Source organism: Neomonachus schauinslandi, chromosome 1 (genome assembly GCF_002201575.2).
Source record: "Neomonachus schauinslandi chromosome 1, ASM220157v2, whole genome shotgun sequence".
In the NCBI taxonomy this organism is placed as follows: Eukaryota; Metazoa; Chordata; class Mammalia; order Carnivora; family Phocidae; genus Neomonachus; species Neomonachus schauinslandi.
The window spans coordinates 118,241,742-118,265,950 of NC_058403.1; the positions used below are offsets into that span (position 1 = coordinate 118,241,742).

At 36.6% G+C, this 24,209-nt stretch overlaps 1 protein-coding gene across 3 annotated transcripts in view; it reads right to left on the minus strand.

Moving 5' to 3' along the window:
• The window catches only part of RASA2 (RAS p21 protein activator 2), a 124,050-nt gene that overhangs the window by 23,801 nt on the left and 76,040 nt on the right, over positions 1-24,209 (minus strand). For all 3 annotated transcript variants that reach the window (XM_021678866.2, XM_044920356.1, XM_021678865.2), the window contains exons 9-17: positions 23,808-23,909; positions 15,675-15,831; positions 15,203-15,351; positions 13,562-13,676; positions 13,055-13,129; positions 12,246-12,369; positions 9,798-9,904; positions 5,235-5,318; positions 4,559-4,636 (exon numbers count right to left, since the gene is read on the minus strand). In XM_021678866.2, coding sequence (XP_021534541.1) covers positions 4,559-4,636; positions 5,235-5,318; positions 9,798-9,904; positions 12,246-12,369; positions 13,055-13,129; positions 13,562-13,676; positions 15,203-15,351; positions 15,675-15,831; positions 23,808-23,909 — 991 coding nt within the window. The remainder of the gene's footprint in view (positions 1-4,558; positions 4,637-5,234; positions 5,319-9,797; positions 9,905-12,245; positions 12,370-13,054; positions 13,130-13,561; positions 13,677-15,202; positions 15,352-15,674; positions 15,832-23,807; positions 23,910-24,209) is intronic.

Here is a 24,209-nt window from a genome sequence, read left to right on the forward strand (position 1 = left end):
AAGCTCTGAATAAAAAGAGTTGTTTTTGTTTTTTGATTTACAGTAAACTCATTTGGGGGCACAACTTAATCTGAACTACCAAAGGTTATTTATAGTCTGTATTTATCTTACTTAATGTGAATATTCATACATTGTGCTCTATAATGTATTTGATTATGGGGTGCTACCTCAGGCTCCATGGGGGTATAATACATAGCACAGACCTATTATCTTTTAAAACTCTGAAAAACGGAATTCTGAAATATTTCTGGTCCCAAAGATTTTAGATCTAGGATTGTGAAACCTATATTATATGTCAGGATCACCAAATTATGGTTCAGTGGCCAAATTCAACCTGCAGCCTATTTTTTGTAAGGCCTCTGAGTTAAGAACAGTTTTTATATTTTTTAAAGGGCTACAAAAACAAAGAATATGGGACAGAGCCCTTATATGGCCAGCAAAGCCTAAAATATTTACTCACTGGCCCTTTACAGAAAAGATTTTGCTGAATTCTATTATGTATAACTGACTGTAGCCCTGAGAGACAGTATTCCACAAATTATGAATGAAATGTAATTGGGTTCTCTGGAATAATGTGGAAATCTAATCACCATTTATAAACTTCCCAGGGAGAATGGGAATGTGGTGGCTCAAGAAATTTTGGAGTACCCATCTCTAGTAATGGCAAGCCACTCTTTTTTTTTTTTTTTTTAAGATTTTATTTATTTATTTGAGAGAGAGAGAGACTGAGAGAGAGAGCACATGAGGGGGGGAGGGTCGGGAGGGTCAGAGGAAGAAGCAGACTCCCTGCCGAGCAGGGAGCCCGATGCGGGACTCGATCCAGGGACTCCAGGATCATGACCTGAGCCGAAGGCAGTCGCTTAACCAACTGAGCCACCCAGGCACCCGGCAAGCCGCTCTTGAGAAGAGCAGTTAGCTTCATCAATATGCTACCTTGACTGGTTAAGAGCTTCCTGGCATGTGGCTGTCTCTTCATAGGAAAGAGAAATTATTATTTCAAGGAACAATTCTTGTTCTTAGAGAGGAATTCTATTTTGTCCCATAAATGAGCTACCTCTTTGTCTAGTCCTTGCTTTTTCCTTTATACTTTTCTATGTCGTCCCACTTGGAACTAAAAAAAAAAAAAAAAAAGTACATTCATGACACTGAGGCACATGCGCCTAATCTAAAGTAGAATTTGTGGGGAGTCATATTCTCTCAAGACTGGCTTAAGATTGCCCACTAGAAGCCACACTTATAATTTTTTCCAATGTTTACTTCTAGCACGTAAGAAGGAAATCTTGGTAAATGAAGGAACGAGAACAGAGCTTCTTTTGCATTATATGTGGTGATACAGAACAGGTATATAAGGGAACTAAATGGAATGATGTGGATGGAACTAGAGGGTATTAGCTAAGTGAAATAAGTCAATCACAGAAAGAAAATTATCATATGATCTCACTGATATGAGGATTTTGAGAAACAAGACAGAGGATCATAGGGCAAGGGAGGGAAAAATGAAACAAGATGAAACCAGAGAGGGAGACAAACCATAAAAGACTCATCTCAGGAAACAAACTGAGAGTAGCTGGAGTGGAGGGGGGTGGGAGGGATGGGGTGGCTGGGTGATGGGACACTGGGGAGGGTATGTGCTATGGTGAGCACTGTGAATTGTGTAAAACTGATGAATCACAGACCTGTATGTACCCCTGAAACAAATAATACATTATATGTTAATAAAAAAAAAATGGGGCACCTGGGTGGCTCAGTTGGTTAAGCGTCCGACTCTTGATTTTGGCTCAGGTCATGATCTCAGGGTTATGAGGTAGAGCTCCTGCTTAAGATTCTCTCTCTCACTCTTCCTCTGCCCTTCCCCTGACTCTCTCTTGCGCACTTTCTCTTTCAAATAAATAAAAATCTTAAAAATACATATATACAAGGGAACTAAACAAGTGTCCTATCACATCTTCAGTTCTTATAGATGGACCATCCACTAATGGAGGGTAAGAGACATACTTGAATATTTTTAGTATTTGCCTGAAAGCACTGATTTATTTGAAAAATATTATTTATTTATGATTATTACATTTATTATTTCTTATATTTATAAGGAACTATGTATGGGGTAAATACAATTATATAAAGTGAGAGAAAACACAATAATTAAGATGAACTACGGGGAGGGTGAATATAGGTCCCAATTTGCTCAGGGCCATCCCTGTCTACAGCTGTGGTCCCAACATTATCAACAGTACTCATTTTCACTTTTTTTTTTTTATTTTAAAGATTTTATTTATTTATTTGACGGAAACACAGCAAGAGAGGGAACACAAGCAGGGGTAGTGGGAGAGGGAGAAGCAGGCTTCCCCGTGCAGGGAGGCACCTGGGAGGGGAGCCCGATGCGGGGCTCGATCCCAGGACCCCCGGGATCATGACATGAGCCGAAGGCAGATGCTCAACGACTGAGCCACCCAGGCGCTCCTCATTTTCACTCTTTAAAGTGTCCATGTTTGGACAGTAAATTATATGGCCACTCTGTTAATAGAACTATCCATGCCGCCCTTCCTAAAATCTGTGGGAATAGCACACCAGTACAAAATGAGAAACTGGGCCTCATGGGCTTTTGCAATTTCTAGCAATGCACATATCCAGACTTAGCTAGTAAATAATAAAGAAAACTCTTAGGTTAGGGCAAAATATCCTATCCTAGTTTAGGAGTCTAGATCCACATCTAAAACAGGAGATAGCCCATGAGAATGTGAGTAGGTGACACAGGACAGATCAGGAACAGGCTCAACTCCTGGCACTCTTAAATATTTGCTGCACTGACATTATCAACTCTACACATTCTGATTATACCAGGGGAAAAAAAAAAATCAGCTGCTACCACAGCCTAGGTCATAAAAAATGGCAAAACAACCCTAAAATAAAAGACAATACATCATAATCTTGCCAACAAAAGTCTGCCTACACTGTCCCACAAATGTTTCAACAATGTCCTACAAATAAAAGAGCAGCTTTTCCTTTGCCTATTCTTTTTTTTTTTTAAGATTTTATTTATTTGACAGCGAGAGAGGGAACACGAGCAGGGGGAGTGGGAAAGGGAGAAGCAGGCTGCCCACCGAGCAGGGAGCCCAATGTGGGGCTCAATCCCAGGACTCTGGGATCATGTCCTGAGCTGAAGGCAGACGCTTAACGGACTGAGCCACCCAGCCGCCCCTCCTTTGCATATTCTTTTCAAAGTCTTTCTCCTCAAAAGCCTTCAGTGGTTGCCTAAAAAGATTTTGGTTGAACTTGCACTATTCTAGATGAAAAAAATTCCAACTGGCTTTATTTTTTTTAAATCATCATTTTCATTTACTGAATCCCTGTAAGAATTCTAAGCACACACACAAAAAAGTACAGACATATACTTCAATAAAATACACTCCTGGCAGTCAACTATGAATCAATCATGCTACAGAAATTGAATAAAATCTTTATAATTTGGCCTTACTAATTTTGATTCATTAAATCAGAATCATGATAAATACAGTACTTTCTTCAAGCCAAATTTAGATGTACTTCAAAGTAACTTTACAAATTTTAGGGTTTTACAATAAAGCTACACTTTGTTTAGAATGATTCAGAACTAAAGACTCAAGAAATTAAAGATTCTTTCAAAACATTCTTGATTTCTAAGTACAGCAATTTTTGTATGTTATAGGCCTCATGTTAGGATATTATACACTGTAGTCTTTTGTACATTTACAATACATTTTAATTTATAGTAACTTTCCTCAGGTTACTACCATAAGCTTATATCGTTTATAAACTGTTTAATAACTCATGTATTTTTTTACTATGACAAGTACCCACTATATATCAGGCACCATACTAAGACTTTACCCCCCCCCAGACCAGAGGTTCTCAATCAGAAACAATTCTGTTCCTCAGGGAACACCTGGCAATGTTAACAGACATTTTTTGTTGTCAAAACTAGAAGCATCTAATTGGTAGAGGCCAAGAATGCTGCTAAACATCCTGCAATGCACAAGGCAGCCCGCCCCTCACAATCAAGAATTATCTGACCCAATTGTCCATAGTGTTGCTGTTAAGAAACCCTAACTCTAGCTATTTGTCATCTGTGTTACTAAGACAGTGGCAATAGCAGCTGTTGTTAAACGTTTAGGTATTTCCAGTGAAAAATCTCATAGTTTTGTACGGGAGAAGAAAGGAAGGAAAACACAGGCCTCTTTACATTTGATGTACAGTTTAAATGTTATTTTTTTATCTTTTTTTAAAGATTTTATTTGTTTATTTGAGAAGAGTGAGAGAGAGAAAGAGCACAAGAGGGGGGAGCGGGAGAGGGAGAAGCAGACTCCCTGCTGAGCAGGTAGCCCGATGCGGGACTCAATCCTGGAACTCCAGGATCATGACCTGAGCCGAAGGCAGTCGCTTAACCAACTGAGCCACCCAGGCGCCCTAAACGTTATTTTTTTAAACTGGGGGTTGACTTCTAGGAATAACATGAAATGCTAACATTTCCCCAACCTACGTGATAAGAAATGTTAATATTTCCAGAGTAAAACAATCATACCTTTTTAACTGCTATAATATACCCTTCTTCTTGAAACATTTTGAAAAATTCACACATGAACGTCTCTTTGAAACTTGACTAGGAAAAAAAAAATCACACAGAATTTATATATGTTAAATATTAGAGAACTAAGAATATAATGAACTGCATTCCTAAGCTGAGGATTAAGGCCTTAAAGGATTCAATCATATATTTCCAGAGAGTTATAGGATTTGGAGTGGGATTTCTTTCAACAACTGTTAGATGATTATGGCACAAACAGATTCATAGAAGGTTCTTGCATCTGTTCACTAGACTCTCTCCTCTGCTTAGACATATCAGTTTATTTTTTTTTACAAATTTAAACATTTACTAATTCACTTAAAAATAATAATACATGTTAATGTAAATTACATTTTAAAATGAAAAGCAACTATGTCTTCCAAAACAAAAAAATTAGAAGATTGACTATATTTTTTGCAAATGTCTTTAATTAGATATATTAGTTTAAATAAAACTTCGTTAACAGGTGATGAAGACACAACGGCTATCTAAAAGATGGCTACTGCATCTGTATATGCATATTTTTGGTTATGCTTTGTTTTTAATTTGGAAGGGAATAAGTGAGAGAGAAGGGATCATAAGGTATAACAAGATTTAGAAGTGTGAATACAAAGCAAAAGATATAAAGACTTACCTTGCTTTTGGACAGACTCCCCCAGCTTCCCAAAGTTTGAATGGTTTTTGAGATGAGGGTTAATGTTCTAATTGTCTGTGGATCCTAAAGAATGTAAAAAAGACACAAAACTCCTGTTAAGTTTTTAAGAAACAGAATTTGTGTTAAGAGGTAGAATAGAGTGAATAGGCTATCAGTGCTTTAATGCAGTGATTCAAAAATGTTCGTTCAAACCACTGGTGTCATTAAACTCTAGTTTACAATGGGCACAACTCACTAGACTAAGGAATTAAGAGACTAAAGAAGCCAGATGTCATTTATAATTCCTCCCAAAGTAATTGTATTCAATAATTTGTTACTTCTGAAAGCCATACTTTAATTAATGCCATATATGTTGTTTTGTACAGTACGGCAGCTTGAATTACCTAACAAATTGTATTCACTTTTGAAATGTCAATCACATCTACTTTTTCTACCTTGTAACTTAAAACGGCAGTTTCTAGATTTTCTGTACTCAACCCAATTCAATAACTGATACAGCTTGTACAATCAATCATTTTCATCATGGAAGCGAAAACGTAACTAAACTTTAGAAATGAGAAGTTATCCGGTTCATGTAGGATCTTAGCAGAAGGTAACTATTTGGGTCTGTTATCCAAGGTATTTTTCAGGCCTGCCTACCAGAAAAAACTAAATATAAATAAAATGGATTAAACAATTCCCCCGATGAGTCCTTGCTCCCTCCTCCCTTTTTTAAATTGAGGTATAATTTACATACAGTGAATTGAACAGATTTTAAATGTACACAACCCACTGAGTTTCCACCAATTCATATTATCTGTATAATCAATTCTCCTATCACATATAAAATTTCTTCTCTTCTTTTTTTTTTTTTTTTTTTAAGAATTTATTTATTTATTTGACAGAGAGAGACACAGCCTGAGAGGGAACACAAGCAGGGGGAGTGGGAGAGGGAGAAGCAGGCTTCCCGCAGAGCAAGGAGCCCGATGTGGGACTCGATCCCAGGACCCCGGGATCATGACCTGAGCCGAAGGCAGACGCTCAACACTGAGCCACCCAGGCGCCCAAAATTTCTTTATTTTGGAGATTCAAATAAAACAATATCTTCCACCAAAACACAGACTTAAGAAAACTGAGATACAGAAACTGCTTTAGTTTTTGGTTACATTCTTAGTATCCCCACATTGAAAATGACAGTGAATGTGAAGGAGAAGAAACAACCAGGATGTAAGGCAATCTGGAAAAAAAGGAATATCTGGGATATAGTCATTATGATATATTTATGAAATAGTTACACACCTTAATTAAGGTTATTCAGAAATATTTTATCTAGAACATCCAGGATTCCATCATATGTATAAAAGGTCCCTACAATTCTCTGCCTTTGAAGAATGTAAGATTCTTAACAATGGCTAATAAACTGAATTTGAACTGAATTTCACCAAGAATTCCCTGTTCAAATGTGGTTTTAAAATCACTGTTTTAGGTTATGATTTCCCTGAACTAAAAAAAAAAAAAGAGCAACGCATATTTATACAATTTCTGCATATCAGATATTTGTTTACATCAACATGACCCTCACTACTATGTGACAATCATATCATTTAGCTACTACTGATTCCCTGGTGTACTCTACATACAAGCGGTTCTAAATTATTCCCCTGCTACCATCTGCCATCGTAGGTTTTTATGCATGTCCAGTATCTTAGACATCTGGTACCTAGCACACAGCCTGGCAGAGGCATCTAGTAGATGCCTTATAACATTTATTAAATTCAACTGAAATGTTGAATCTCTCACCTCAAAACAACGTATCTTTTTCTTTTTTCCTTATATTAGGTTGAACCATATGAAATTACTATTATTTGACTACTTTTGATCTACAAAACACAAAACGACTTCATACGGTTTTCCATACCTCAAAGGAGGAATTACTCTTTTCCTAAGGTTTACACCCGTCATTTTTTCTTTTCAAGACAATCTGAATCCTCCAGGATACTGACCTGGTTATTAGCAAGCCCTCTTCTCTCTTCACTTTTCTCCTTTTCTGCTGGTTTCTTCTCCTCTGTTTAAACCACATACAGATTTTCCCATTTTGGAGAAGACTCATCATTTAACCAGCTCCCTCTCTGAGCTACTATCTTTCCCTTACCAAACATTATCCAAGTGTCTACTTGTCTGTGTATGTACTCGGGATACACAAACCTGAAAAAGATCCAACCCTTGCTCTTAGGTATTGACAGTCCACATTCAGAGACTGTAAACAGATGATTATTAAACAGTATGACAAACGTCAAGACAGAGAGAGCCACAGGATGCTACAGGTATACGTAAGAGAGGAACCGGTTCAGACGAGACAGAGAAGTCTGCCTTGGCTGAGTCTTGAAAGGAGCTATCAATGAGAGAACAAGGGGTATGATGACAAAAATGGTTCAGTCCTTTTTTCCCCCCAACCATGAAACTTCTCAAAAGAGTAGTCTACCACGTCAATGTTAACATAACCCATGTTTAAAAATTAGCATTTAAAAAAAATTATTCATGGGGATTAACATAGGAATAAAAAAATAATAAATAAATAAATTATTCATTCATGTGTGTATGTGCACACATGTACGTGTTTGATTTTGCCTATGTCTTTTATTAGCCACAGGGCAAGCTCAATTTTGATATATTTCCTGGGTAAAAACTACATTTACCTATTTATTTTTTAATCTTCTGAAATCCGATTTTTTTTGTATTGTACTAAAACTGGTTTCTCAAACTTCGAAGAACTTCTAAATGTGAAATCCAACCATTAATTGATTCTCCTCCCAAACCACTCTTACTTTCAATACTGGTCTTGACAATCCCATCACTCCCAGGTTCCTGGGATTACTTCTTGCTCTTAACTTCCATAGTATGCATTAACTTGGTAAAAATCAGGTACTAATTTTAGATGATGTATCTTACATATTTGTCCTACTTTCCCGATTAGAATGAAAAGTTCTTAAAAAGAGGGGATAAGTTTACACTTAAAAGCGAACAATAAAGTCATATGACACAGTACGGACCAGTCCTTCTAGCATACTGATTGGAAAAGTGAAGTAAAATACAAAGTCTGTGGCTAGAAGGACTTTATTGCAACATCTGTTATAGAAATATGCAAATCCAAGTCTGAATACAAGGCAGGGTCCCAAGCTCAGAGGTAGGAGTTCTGTTTATATCCAGAATGCTGCTACTAAGCTTTTTCAGACCCAGAATTCTGCACAGCTTCAGTAACATAGCCATAAGAAAGGACAATCCTGTGATCAAAAGGACACTGGCCCACTCTCTGCTGCAGCTATTCACAGACTATTTGTCCTTTGGCAAGAAAGGGTGTGTTGCTGCAACAGTAGCATGGTTCTATTCAGTTGTCAAAGTGAAATGAGTGGGCAACGTCAGGCAGCTGTGAAGAGGAGTGGCCTTCAAAGCCCAGTTTTAACTCTAAAACTCATGTGTCTTCTCTACCCCGTGTAAGTTTCTTAAGGGCAGAAAGTGTCTTCCTCATCACTGCATCTCTAGCACTGAGCACAGTGATGGAAACACTACAGGTGTTTGAACACCTCACTGCCTAAGAGGCAGGAAAGAAGAGGGGTGAGCTCAAAGATTGGGAAGACTGAAGGAGACAGCATTCCAGTTTAACCAGTTCAAACTGAGTGAGATCAAATCATATTTGATCAGTTGTGTGACCATGGAGAAATTGCTGAATTGTGATATTCTTATCTGCAAATGGGGATGATAACAGAATTTACCTCACAGGGAGGACCAAGTAAGTTAAAACACAAAGTACTTAGAACAAGGCCTACTACAAAGTCCTAAGTATATGTTGGCTATTATTATTATGTGTTACACCAGTCAGCAATGAAAGCAATTAGATAAGATTATAAAATATCTGGAACATAAAAGGTTAAAGAATCAGCAAATATACTCCACATGAGAAGGAAAGAAAGAACAAAAATAAGGAGTTTTAAAATGTTAAGAAACATGTATATCTACGCAGTATAGATTCAGATATAAATTAAATAGGACTTCAGAACGTCTTTCAAGTTTTAAATCTCATATATTTGTAGTATCAGGTGAATAAAAAGTAAAAAATGTGGAGATACCAAACAAATTATGTTCCAATCAAAGTTTCTACACCTTTCAGAAATGAGCCTCTTCAAATTTCTGTGAGATTTAGAAATACCTGCGAGATTAAACTAAACCTGTAACTCATGAAAAAACAAAAACAAAAACAACCCTATGGAAATTTACAAACACACACAATGGTGGAGGGTAAATATAATGGATCCTCTTTGTACCTATCATCAAGCTTCAACAACTATCAACATTTTATTACTCTTGCACAGTATCTTTTAACAGCAACAAAAATTGGAATTTTCAGCCTTCTCTGAAAGACTGAAATGGCCAAGGAAAATGTCCAGTAAATTTAAGTACCAGTTATAAGAAAACAGTCAAGTGAAACTGGCTTGTTATTTTATCTTTTTTAAATTTCAGTAAAAATAAGTAAAAATGGAGTAAAGCTTTGAGAAGAACACCACTTACTGGATGATGAGGTCGCAAATGAAAAGTATGAGGTGATACTACGGCTACAGCAAAGAAACGAAGAAATACAAAGCTGCTCACTGCAGAATACTGAACATGAGGGTCATCTGCAGGAAAAAAATGGTGAAATGTCATGCACAAAAACACTGAATTAAAAGAGGACAAAATAAAAAGATACTGAAAAAACATGTAAACTTAATAGGAGATCAATATAATTCGTCTAGTGGGGACTGAGTTGATGAAATGATAGTAATGATTATGACTAAATTAAAGGAAAAAATCCTATGACTAAAAAAATCTGAAAGGAATAATATAAGTATTTAAATAAAGACAGGCAAAGCTACCAGGTTTTCAGGAATATTTTAATTTGGAAAAAGACCTCTTTCCTCATCTGCAAGAAAGACTTCTGAAATTGCAACAAAAATAAAAGTAGTATCTAGCACCACCTAGTGGTAATACTGAATCCTTTAAGACTAGGATAGATTATTTTCAGTTTTAAAATATTGTTTCAATTTTCCCCTCAAAAGTCTTGATAATATCAAAGACAATGCAATAAAAACAATGGGTAGGTATCTTTCTTTTAAAAAAGCAATCAATATTCCATATAAAAATGAAGATGAACTAAAGACAACTTGCGGTTTTTGTCATTCATTCACCTACAGCTTTTGTTTCAAACTGGAGTCAATACTTAACCCAACAGTCATGACAGGGAAGCAGGTAGTGAGGGGAAAAAGTCTGGATTTGGTTTGAGTTTAAACTCTTATAAGTCACTCAACAGGTAGTCATGGGCAAGTCATTTAACTTGTAGTTCTTCAATAATACTTGCTGCTGCCCACTCACTGTCTCCTCCCTGCTCTCTACTCATCTTCCCAGGGTAACAGAAGAACAAATGAGAAAATATGAAAATATTTTATGACAACAAAACTACCACTACTGTAGTCTACTGAGGATATGAAAACATATTAATATTTAAGCCAACAAAAAAAGGTGACACATTTGCATTTATATAAAGCCATATGTTTCAGATAATTTCTATAAACAGAATTAAACCTATTTTTTAAAGCCAAGTTCACTGGGTAGTACAGAGTATAATGACTAGCAATATGCTTTGGAATAGGCCAAACCCAGGCTGGAGACCCTTCTTGTCTGCTGGCCATGTCTTGGACCTTGAGCGAGTTATATAACGTTTCTAAACCTCAGTTTCATTATTTACCTAAGGGGAGCAGTACCTCATGCCTCATGTGGTGGTGTGAGCATGAGAGTAGGAGGAGTAGGAGATAATGCAGGCTAGCCCTGTGTGTTCACTCACTAAATACTCAATGTGCCTGTCATGATTTAACTATTTAAAAATATAATTTCAGTGAGTAGTTCATCTTGCCATATGTTAATGTCTCTGCTCCCTTTACTTGTGCTGTAAAGACTAGATTTAGTATACTTATTTGAAGTTGATTGTTTATGTCTTTAGTAGAATTAGCAAAGGCATCTGCGCCTGAATTTATACACATTAGTTAGACAACTCAGCCCTACGACTTTAGCACTGGGTAAATTTAGTGGAGGGGCAGATAAATGCACACACCATGCGTGAGTGTGCACATACACACACACACACACAAGAACAAGATAAAATAGCAACATTTCTTCAGATGGTTACAGAAGTCTCACTTAAGAGTCTCACACAGCTGGGTAAGATCAATAATTTAAGTAGCCACCTTACCTCCTCCCTCTTCCCCCTATTACAATAAACAGATCTGGAAAGACAGCTATGGCAAGTTTATTTACTTATCAGAGATGCATATAATTAGAATAATTCTAAATATTGACAATCAGAGATAGCAACTCTTATTTTTATGATATGTTTCTAAACAAAGCCCTGACATAGCTATTCTACCAAATTTAAGCATGTATTGACTGATATATGTACCTCAAAATTCTACGTCTGTTGCAACAGAGATGTTTCTAATGTCTCAAACCCATTTCTGTAAAAATGTCCCACCACCAAAACCTTAGCATTCTCAAACTGTCAAATCTAGTCAGTTGTATTGAACTAAAAATTCTCATTATTTAAATGCAATAAATAAATAAATAAATAAATGCATGAAGTGAAAAAGGTATAAATAACAAAGGCGTTTTTGTTTATTACATTTAACAATCTCCTAAGTACCGAGTATAAATGTTTACTTATGTTACAGTTCTAAATGTTTGCCTTTCTTAAAAATAATTTTTGATTTGCTCTTTGTAATAAGTTGTCATTATATGGAAATAAACAATACGTTTTGAGATTGTAAGGAAATTAAACTAGATGTTTCATAAAAAAGCTGTAATTATTTTGCAAAGACTATACCTATAAACCTTAAACATTTCACATAAGCCAAATCCACAGTAAATCTATTAAAAAAAAATCAAATACAGAAAAAGAAATGGCATGTTTTAGTAAAACAAGGCACTTACTAGGAAATCTTTGAGTAGCCATTTGCCTTAGAGAATAAAAGGTATCACACATTACAGTGGGGCAGCTCATACTTGATTTTACAATTGTACTGAATAACTTGTCTACATAGTAGCGTAGATTCTCCTGTAGAATTTAACAAGGTAAACATCAGGATTTTAACTTTTACACATTTTCCATAGTCTTTATGGAAAACAATGCAGTGAAAATGAGATTAGGCAGTTACTATCTAGTATACTAAAGCTCTGCTTCCCTTCTCTAAACTCACTCAGTTAAAGGACAATTTACATCTTGACCTCATTTAACAAATTTGATTGAGATTAGCTAAATATAACTGGTGAATGTATGGAATAAACTTTACAAGAAGCAACAGAGAATAAAGTCATCCAAAGGGAAATCAGGGAAATAACTCGGACATGCAGGCACACGGACACTGTGGCAATTTTATTTAGTGCAATGAAAACCTGTGACTCTAACATAATCATTGTTTTCCCAGAGACAACTAAAATGTTGGTTGACCAAGTCATTGTGCCACTTAGCCTGGTCAGTCTGAGCCCAAAGGGTCTAGACTGCAACTAGATACAGCCTTATTCCACTATTGTTACTAGAGCCAAAGAGAGATAATCAGGAACAAAAATAAAGTGAAACCCCATGACAAAGTAACATTCTAAAAACTAGACAGAGGAACTACTAATAGTGTGGGCATTAAGTAAAGAATAAAAAGCACTACATCCTTCCACATAGCATTATGGAAGATTATGTTTGGGAGAAGGCCCATTTTAATGCAATTATAAAGATAACAAGGACTTACCTTATTATTTTCTACATTATCTCCCTCTTTCAATTTAATAGGATCGATTTCACATGATTTTGAGGATTCACATATCTAGAAGATAGATTAATTTTTCATTTAATTTGCTTTTCTAAATAATTTGGCAAAATGAAAATAACTTATTTTTCTGATAATACAATTATAAAAATTAAAACCATAACGTTTATAACCCCCATCCATAGATAATGTATTGCAAAAGAACTGTCAAAATTCATTTCTAATATATTTGAAACTCTAACTAAAACCGAAATCTAGTAACAACAACAACAACAAAAAGAAAGAAATCCAGTAACAACAACAACAAAAAATCATGTAGATTATACTCAGTGTGCCCTTCAAGTAACAATCCACTGATGGAAAGGTGCTTCTGAAGGGCTCAGCCTTATTCTTTCAGTAGTACATGAACGGGTGTATGATCCCTGTCACTAGGTCACTTGATGAAAGAGAGGCCACAGAGACTTCAATTATCAGAGGTATAGCCCATACCTCATCTAGAATAGGTTTTAATGTGACTTTCAGGTAGTGCCCTCCCACTATTTTCATCATCTCATCCAGACATCGGGTAGCCAAAGAATTTCCTCTAAAAATTGTGTTTGCATCTCTGCAATACAAACAGAAATAAGGTGAAACCAAGAGCAGTAAACAAATGCTGTGAAATCAATAGCATGAGATATATGACTTTGGCTATATATACAGTTTTAGTAATTTTTACCATCCACTTAAAAAGCTTGCTGCCATGACATGAACAGACATTCCCCAAAGAAGACATACAGATGGCCAAGAGACACATGAAAAAGTGCTCAACATCACTCGGTATCAGGGAAATACAAATCAAAGCCACAACGAGATACCACCTCACACCACTGAGAATGGCTCAAATTAACAAGTCAAGAAACGAAAGATGTTGGTAAGGATGCGGAGAAAGGGGAATCCTCTTACACTGTTGGTGGGAATGCAAGCTGGTACAGTCACTCTGGAAAACAGTATGGAGGTTCCTCAAAAAGTTAAAAATACAGCTACCCTATGACCCAGCAATTATACTACTGGGTATTTACTCCAAAGATAAAAATGTAGTGAAAAGAAGGGGCACATGCACCCTGATGTTTATAGCAGCAATGTCCACAACAGCCAAACTATGGAAAGAGCCCAGATGTCCATCGACAGATGAATGGATAAAGATGTGGTATATACATGTACAATGGAATACTACTCAGTCATCAGAAGGAATGAAATCGTGCCATTTGCAATGACGTGGATGGAACTAGAGGGTATTATGCTAAGCAAAATAAGAGAAAGACAATTATCATTATGATCTCACTCATATGTAGAATTTAGTAAACAAAACAGAGGATCATAGGGGAAGAGGGGAAAAAACGAGGCAAAATCAGAGAGGGAGACAAACCATAAGAGACTCTTAATCATAGGAAACAAACTGAGGGTTGCTAGAGGGGAGAGGGTGGGGGGGGATGGGGTAACTGGGTGATGGACATTAAGGAAGGCACAAGATGTAATGAGCACTGGGTGTTATATAAGACTGATGAATCACTGACCTCTACCTTTGAAACCAATTAACATTATATGTTAATTGAATTTAAATTTTTTAAAAAAGCTTGCTGCCATTAGGCTTTTCAAACTTACCAAAACTACTTACCAAAAATAGTAAGAACTTTAAAAAAAAAAAAAGCAAACAATATTAATGAACTACAAAAGTGGAAGGTGTGTGTATATGAGACAGTGCTATGACAGGACTGGGAAGCCACCTGACTGCTTTTCATAATGTCACACATATGTATATAGGGGTGATACATAATGGGTAAGGAGAAAAAAAACCCGACTTCTGACCTGGCATTTTATCTGTGACATGTGAATCACTGCAAGAAGCCGCGAAGATTAGTAACAGGAAATTTTGACACTGAATAAAAAAATCCTTCATTAACTGTTAATGTTGCTGTTGGTGGATACCGTTTGCTAACTTAAAGAACTGCCTCTTATTTCTTGCTAAGTGTTCTTTTCAGACTCCTATCCAGTAAGGCTGGTCAATACAAAAGAAGTGAAATTACAAAAACAATTTGGCAAACTAAAATCCAATTTCAACACACGTAATTAACATTTTAATATAACTCTTACTGTGTATCTTTCAAGTCTAATTCAGCCACTGCAGTGGCAAAAGGAACAAGTTTATCATGGTGCAGCAGCAGTCGTACAAGGGGCAAAACAGCATCATTTTTATCTCGACAAATTTCACCCAAAATGTAAGCAGCTGAGGCAGATATCGGCTAGAATATAAAAAGGCAGAAAACAAGCACAAAATCAAGGAAACACGACTAAATGCTCCATCACTAGCCTGTATAAGTAATTCAAGCGTATTTATTATTACTGTTGTATAGAATAATATTTAATTTTCTAAAACTTTTCTCAGAGATGAAATTTCAAGCATGTCCTGGAATCACAGTACTGTGGTTCAGATAAATTAAATATATATATGTATATATACTGACTATTTTAATAAAACTTGATACTCTGAAATCTTTTCCACATCATTTACAGAATTATTTTAGCCATTTCACATTAAGTCTCACTCTTAAGATTTTTAAAGTACCTGAACATCTGGTGATTTTAGCAGCAACGTTTTCAAAGGACCATAGTACTCTGAAGGAAGCACATAGTCTTCTGTGTAACATATATTTAATCGAAGAGACCCCAGATCATCAGTTTTAGATGACTTGTTTCCATTGTCTCTTGGTTGTAGCAAGTACCTAAAGTAAAAATACAATTGAATTCATGAGACGATAATGAGCATCCAAATCAGTGAGGTAAATAAACAGCTAAGCTGTAAAAAAACCAAACCAGAAAAGTCAACTTAGTATTTGAGGTTAGGACACTTTATAAGTAGCCAACTATCAATCTTCAGAGCCTTAACATCGGTTGTATATTGAATAGAAAGCTATAAACAGATTTTTACCCGGGAACCAAAAAGTACAGGTAATACAAAACTTAAGATCTCAAAGGGGCTGAATGAGTTTGATTAGCTTGTAGATTTAGGAAAAGATAGAAAGTAAAACATTTAAAATCCAATGTATAATCAAAAATAACATCTAACTAAACTTAAGACACATTTAGCTGAAATAGATAAGACAAAATTTGTAAAAATCTGAACTTATTTTTTTAAAAAGTTAGTGACTGAAGGTTTATAGATTTTTATATTATTAAAGGAGAAACAATGTAACTACACTGAAAATATTTTTATTTGCAGAAATCAGATTTACATGAATTTTTTTTATTTAGGCAAGTAGAAGGCAAAAAATATATATGTACAAAGACAGCTTTAAAATTTTCCAAGAGAAGAGAAATGTTTAGAAATCAAGAGGAGTTTGTTGGACCAAAATCAGAAATCTAATAGTTATTTTTAAAGACTTTTTATCATGGAAATTTAATGACACATAACACATGTAAAGAGGACAGTATATCTATTGAACCCCCCAAGCACCTATCACCTAGCTTTAGTAATCATCAACTCGAGGCTATTCTTGTTTCAGCCATACCTCTACTCACTCCTCCCATCCCATTCCTGCATTATCTTAAAGCAATTTCCAGGTGTCTTACAATTTTATCTATAAATATTTCAATATATATAACTATATATAACTTTAAAAAATCATTATTATCCAGTTTGTGTTCAAACTCTCCCAAACTTTATCATGAACACTTTTCTACAGTTTGTTCATATCCAAGGTCCATAGATTACTTAAGTTTCTTTTAACCTATAGATTCCCTATACCCCCTAAGAAATCTGGTAGTTAGAGTAGGATTTTCCACAATTAGGGATTACACTAAATCTATCTCCATGACGTCACTTAACATGTTCTTTGTCCTCTCTGTACTTCCTGTATACTGGCAGTTAGATCTAGAGGCTTGGTTAGATTCAGATTTGATATGCTGGCAAGAACATTTCACTGATAGTGTGTAGTTCCACAAAGAGGCACTAATGTCTGTTTCTCTCTTTGTGATATTAGCAGTCACTGATGAGCACTGCCTAGAGTCATTAACTTTCAGAGATTATAAAATGAGAGTTTTATTTTTTTATTTTTTAAAGATTTTATTTATTTATCTTTGTCAGAAAGAGAGAGCACAAGCAGGGGGAGTGGCAGGCAGAGGGAGAAGCAGGCTTCCTGCTGAGCAGGGAGCCCGATGTGGGACTCAATCCCAGGACCCTGGGATCATGACCTGAGCCGAAGGCAGACGCTCAACGGACTGAGCCACCCAGGCGTCCCAAAATGATAGTTTTAGAATTCTATCATTCCTCCTTTACTTACTACCTGGAATACTTTTTATAAAGTAGTGTCATTGGTTTTGATACTTACTTTTGATATTTATCACCTATGGCCTCCCCATTACACTAACTTGTTTAAAAACAGAAGGTAGGGAGAGTTTAATAGAATATTTATTAGTTTTGAGAAAGACAGAATTAAACACATAAAAGGGAACTAGAGAATCAACCAAGCAAAATTTAAAAGATGAGAGGATGACAATAAAGGGAGAAGAAATTATATAGAAATTATATCACTATCTACGAAAGAGGAATCTCTATTTTGAAACACCAGCCTTCAGAATTTCTATTCTCTGATTTGAGAAATAATGTTTTAAAGATTTGCCTGAGGAAATAACTGCATATTAGCCTATTAGCAAAGGTGACCCAGAAGTACCTCTAAGGGAAAAGTCTAGTTGGCTGATCACCAAACATCCTAAAAGGACATTACTTTGGTCAAGTTCCACAATCTACTTACTATATGTTTTGTAGACCTGCAAATTCAGATACCTAGTTTTATCTAAAAGTAAACCTGAACTGCAATCACTGAGCATAGAGACTGGTATATTTAAAGTAGAAAGCTAATTTCTAAATTTATGAAAAGAAATAACAACAGTCAAGCAGTAAAAATACCTGCACATTTTTTTGTGACCAATACATTTTATTATGCAAGCAATAAGGTAGGGCAAAGAGTGGTTATATTAATAATGAATACCCTCAACTCACTACCTCCCCCACGCACTTAGCACTCGGCTTCAACAACTATCACTGTTTCCCATGGTGCTTCATCTATATTCCTCACTGCAACTAATACTTTTTTTTACCTGTTAATACTTTTTAATCTGTTTAATACATTTTTTACCTACTGATAAACTATTTGGAGAGCCATATTATCAGAGGGACTATGGTGAGTACAAAGATACAACACAGAGACTGAGGTAGTCTTAAGAATTCCCAGCTAAGATAACAGTTTTGCCAAGGAAATAGTAATGCTTCTGGAGCAGAATCTCCTTCTTTCTTGATTGTATTTAAATGGGTAGTACCTACCCACGTTTGCCTCTTTGGGATCCTTTCTTATTATTCTAATATTCCCTTCCATTTTAACTAGTGTTTTCCATATATGGGATATAAAAATAAAATAAAAATACTTGTATTATAGTTACAACTTGGTTTTGCCTCCCTAAGATTGCAGTTACCCATCTTAAATCTTAAACAATATACCCATATTCTAGTCAGATTTACAGACTCTGTTTTGGTTTGTTCTATAGGAATTTTACTCAGAAGGCAACTTTAACTCCTTTATCTCCAAATTACTGGAGGAAGGAGTATGCCTTGTCCCTCTGTTACTCTCACAAAACTACAAAATACCAGCAAAACAGATCCATATAATCCTAACATGGCCTGTTCTGTGCAGAGGGATTAGGGCAATGCTATGCCAGTTACTAATTATTATGTATGCACTCCTTTAGAATGCCCAGGTACCCCAGAAGGGCTCACTCCTGCCTCATTTTTTTAAGCTTGTTTCCTTCGGTTTCTTTCGGAAGGGTAAGAAATCCTTCTGGACACAGTATCTCATCTGTGTCTACTTGAAAAAACATAAAATTTCAAAATACCCTCAACTCACCACCTACCCCATGCCCCTTCAATTTTTTTTTTTAAAGATTTTATTTATTTGTTAGAGAGAGAGTGCACACAAGCAGGGGGGAGCTGCAGGCAGAGAGAGAAGCAGGCTCCCTGCTGAGCAAGGAGCCCAATGTGGGGCTTGATCTCAGCACCCTAGGATCATGGCCTGAGCCGAAGGTAGCCGCTTAACCGACTGAGCCACCCAGGCGCCCCCCCTTCAATTTTTTAAACAATATTTTATAAAGCAAGGGGCATTCAAATCTTTGGTTTCAGCTTAAAACACAGAATATTTTTGAGGGTTTTTAAAAAACATTTTTAATTTATTTGAGAATGAGAGCACGCGTGCACGAGTGGTGGGGGAGGGGCAAAGGGACAGGGAGAGAGAATCTTAAGCAGACTCCACACTGAGCACAGAATCCGACACGGGGATCAATCTCACAACCCTGAGGATCATGACCTGAGCCAAAATCAAGAGTTGGACCCTTAACTGACTGAGCCACCCAGGCACCCCAAATATTTCTGAGTTTTAAACATATTCAAAAATATTTATGGGGTAGCTGGATGGCTCAGTTGGTTAAGCGTCTGCCTCTGGCTCAGATCATGATCCCAGGGTCCTGGGATTGAGCCCCGAATTGGGCTCCCTGCTCAGCAGGGAGTCTGCTTCTCTCTCTCTGTCCCTTTCCCCCACTTGTGCTCTCTCTGTCTCTCTAGATAAGTAAATAAAATCTTTAAAAAATACACGCCAAGGTACAATTTATTATAGTAATTGGTTAAGAGCATAAACTTTGGAGTCAGAATATTTGGTTCAAATCTCAGCTGTGTGACCTTGGGCAAACTGCTCAATCTCTCTGCACTTGTTTCCTTATTATTACTCTAAATAAGGGGTAATAATAGAATCTAACTGATTTAATCCTTACAACAACTCTAAGGAGGTTATATAAGTAAAGCACTTAGAATAGTGCCTGGTACACAGTAAACATTATGCAGCAGTTATTTATGTAAGATTTATATATAACTGTTACCACTTAAATATACAAATAACTATAGATAAATGTACTTATTAATGTAACTACATAAATGTGATTTATTTTTTTTTAATTTTATTTACTTATTTGACAGAGAGAGCGAGAGAGGGAACACAAGCAGGGGGAGTGGGAGAGGGAGAAGGAGGCTTTCCACTGAGCAGAGAGCCTGATGCAGGGCTCGATCCCAGGACCCTGGGATCGTGATATGAGCTGAAGGCAGACGCTTAACCAACTGAGCCACCCAGGCGCCCCTCTATTGTCTTTTCTTAATGTCCATTTTTACATGTTGGATCATTTAGGGGGAAATTGTTGTGCCAATTTGTACAATCACACAAAGGTTTTGCACACATTAAGACACTGACATTACAGGAACTGGTGAAATGAGATTAAACTTACGCTGCCTCTGAGGTTCTCTTTCTAACTTTCCAAACAATAGAATACTGGTATGACAAAAAAGGATGCAGAAATTCTATAGGTATTGCTCTGGAGGAATGGTGATGACAGCAGCAATCACCATAATGATAGCATGAGCTATATACCCATAGTCATTGCACTTGCAGCTTGTTTCATTTATGAGGATGAATGCATTTCATCCTCTAACAACTCTGGGAAGCAGGTACTATTTGTACTGTCCCTATTTTATAGCCAGAGAAAGGCAAAGCCAAGTGAGTGGAGTAACTTGTCCAAGGTCACACAGGAAGTTATGGCAGAGGTTAAGATTTGAACCAAGGCAATTTGGTTCCAGAGCCCATACTCTTAACCACTGCCAAGGTTCTACAAATATTTACTGAAGTTCTACTACACTGGTTAAGTGAGAAAAGCAAGGTGCAGATCAGGATACAGTATGTGCCCATTTGTGTAAAGAAGGGAAAAGAAGAATATATATGTATTTGACTATATTCCATAAAATATTTCCAGAAACTCAAAACAGTGACTGCCTCAGAAGAGGGGAAATGATTAGCTAAGGGGCTGGGGCAAGACACAGATTTTTACCTTTTGAACTGTGAACCGTGTGAGTATATTACCGATTCAAAAAATCATATAAAATTCTATCATCTATAAGGTTAAAGTTAAAATGAGTTACTATCAACACTAACAAGCTCTCCTAACATCTGACAGAAGTTTCAGAATAAAGAACATATGTCATTGCTAAGGAACTGAAAAGCCAAGAAAGGAATGGGGGAATGTAATCTGAGAATAAAATTAAATTGGAACCATTAAAATCCGTTTTCAGGAAAAGACTATAATAGACAAATACTAATTGGAAATTATGTGAAAAAGGAAAGCAAATTCAAACTTTTCAAACAACAGGATTACATTACTGATAATCATTCTTTTTCCTACTACCAAGATTAGAAAAAATATGCCTGAAATTCTGAAGGTAAAGAAAACTTTTCCTGCGTTTTCATGCAGTTACCATCAATCCCACAAGGGGATGCTATAGCTCTACAAACGACAAACGACCCTTAAGTTTAATTTCTGATTTAAAATGGCATTCACATTTTTATACTTCCTTATATCTATGGAAGTATAAATAAATTAGATGTTTCTATTCCATGTTGTATGAATTTTTTTAAAGATTTATTTATTTGAGAGAGGGAGAGATAGCAAGGGTGGGGAGAGAGAGAGAAAGAGACAGAGAGAACAAGCAGGGAGAGGGGTAGAGGGAGAGGGAGAAGCAGGCTTCCTGATGAGCAACGAGCCGGAATTTGGGCTTCGAACCCAGGACCTTGGGACCATGACCTGAGCTGAAGGCAGATGCTTAACCAACGGCGCCACCGAGGCACCCTGCGTGCTATATAAATTTTAGAACTTACACTTTGGCTTTAAAATACTATTGGCAAAAATGATATCTATAGGAATAAACTTAATTTCTGTTTGTCAGTGTTCTTACATCCTGGCAAGGTGGACAAAGTTTGTCAGATTTGGAGGACCTGTCTGGAAACAGTCTTACTTAAAATACAAGCCGGGTGGCACATTTCAGGTTCACTTTGAGGGGTCCTGAGAGCCATAACAACTCACTTTTTAATTTTGTACGAGTGGCATGCCATACAATTTTAAAGACCTAACAAAGTGAGTGCAGAGATTTTCTTTTTCTTTAAGATTTTATTTTTTTGAGAGAGAGAGAGATTGAAAGCATGAGCAGCAGGGAGAAGTAGAGAGAGGGAGAAGCAGACTCCCCGCTGAGCAGGGAGCCTGCCGTGGGGCTTGATCCCAGGACCCTGGGATCATGACCTGAGCCAAAGAGACACTTAACCGACTGAGCCTCCCAGGTACCCCAAGAGATTTTCATTTTAAAATATATGCTATTTTACAGAAGGTGGAAGAAGACATGAGGTGGGGCGTGTGACAGGTCTCAAATGTTGTTTGTCAATTTTTCAAAGTAAGCAAGCTTAATCCCCCCCAAAGGTGGATACAGTTTTGAAATTATACAAAATGCTGCCAGGGAGCCTGGGTGGCTCAGTTGGTTGAGCGACTGCCTTCGGCTCAGGTCATGATCCTGGAGTCCCGGGATCGAGTCCCACATCGGGCTCCCTGCTCAGCAGGGAGTCTGCTTCTCCCTCTGACCCTCCCCCCTCTCATGTGCGTGCTCTCTCTCTCTCTCATTCTCTCTCTCAAATAAATAAATAAAATCTTTTAAAAGAAAAAAATGCCGCCAGAAAGACCAATAAATCTTAGGTCTGTATTAGCAAGAGGTAGAAATAAAATAAAAATTTTGAGAGTCTAAAAATCCGTCTACAACAGAGTTCAAAGTGAAAAATGTCTGGCAGTCAATCTGTAGAGGCAGGCTCTTTTAAAGACAAATGAGATTGATGCCCACAGTAAGAAACATCTAAACAGTTTCAAACTCCTCTTCTAGACACTGAAACTGAGTTCTAAATAGCGGGCATTAGAGGCAAATGAGAAAGGCCTGTTTTTTTTTATGCTCAGTAGAAACCCAAGTCTAGCATGAGGGCTGCTGGGCAACCTACTGGAAGGCATGGATAGGCATGCTTGTAAGTGCTCTAGACAGAAAAAAATGATAGTTTCACATCTGGACCCTAGACACACTTACTTACTTATTTATTTATTTATTTATTTATTACGAGTAGGGTGGGAGGAGAATCTCAAGCAGACTCCCAGCTGAGCACGGAGCCCAATGTGGGGCTTGATTTCACAACCTTGAGATGATGACCTGAGCTGAAATCATGAGCTGGACGCTCAACCAATTCAGCCACCCAGGCTCCCTGACCCTAGACATTTAGAAAGTAACATCAGGGCCATTCATAGTGCATTTCAGTGGGGTGTGGTAAAGGAAAATCACTGGTTAGATCCCATAAACAGTTGATTCCCTACCATAAACCCTCTGTTTTCAAATATCCACAGTTCCCATTACATTAATAAGCCTTCTGTACTGAAGATGCTGATCTGTGACCAAGCATCTTACACCTGGGCAACTCTTATGTAATGTTTTAAAGGATTTTAATTTTCTCCTCAGAGTTAAGATTTCGTTTTTGAACAGAACAATATTCCTAGATAATTCAGTTCTTGTATCTCAGTACTAGAGCTTAAGTTATAAAACCATCAATGTACTTCTATTTCTGCAAAAATAAATAAACCAAATCAATAAAAGTTAATGACTTCTGGCTTATTCTACCTCAAATTTAAAAATCTGCTTATTAAAAATAAATAAATAAGTAAAAATAAAAATCTGCTTATAGTAAGCATTTATTTGCATGTACATTTTATTAAAGGAGATGACCTACTGTGGAGTTCACTAGAATGTTTGTCTTCTTACCAGGCTTGATGAAAGGAATCATTTCTTAACACGTTCACAGGAACCTTAATCTCGCCCAGGAAAATATCTTGGACCAGGTTTCCATTGTTCCATAAGTCGATCCTGAAAATTTAAAACTGGCTTTATTTTTTGCAAACATGTTTAAGAGAACACACGCCACCAGGTAGCTTCAAATCACTTTGACTGTATTATAGCATTAATTTTACATGCTTAAAAGTAAGAGATGTTAGCACTGTCATATACCTTATTAACTAAACTAAGAAAACAAAATATTGCAGTAGCTTTTATTTATAAGCACAGAATGTAACTATTTTAAATAATCTAAAAGAAAGCACTAATTTTCTTAGTTTCAAAGTCTAGGCTTTATTTTAACCTGTAGCAGTAAGAACTAGAGTTACTTTG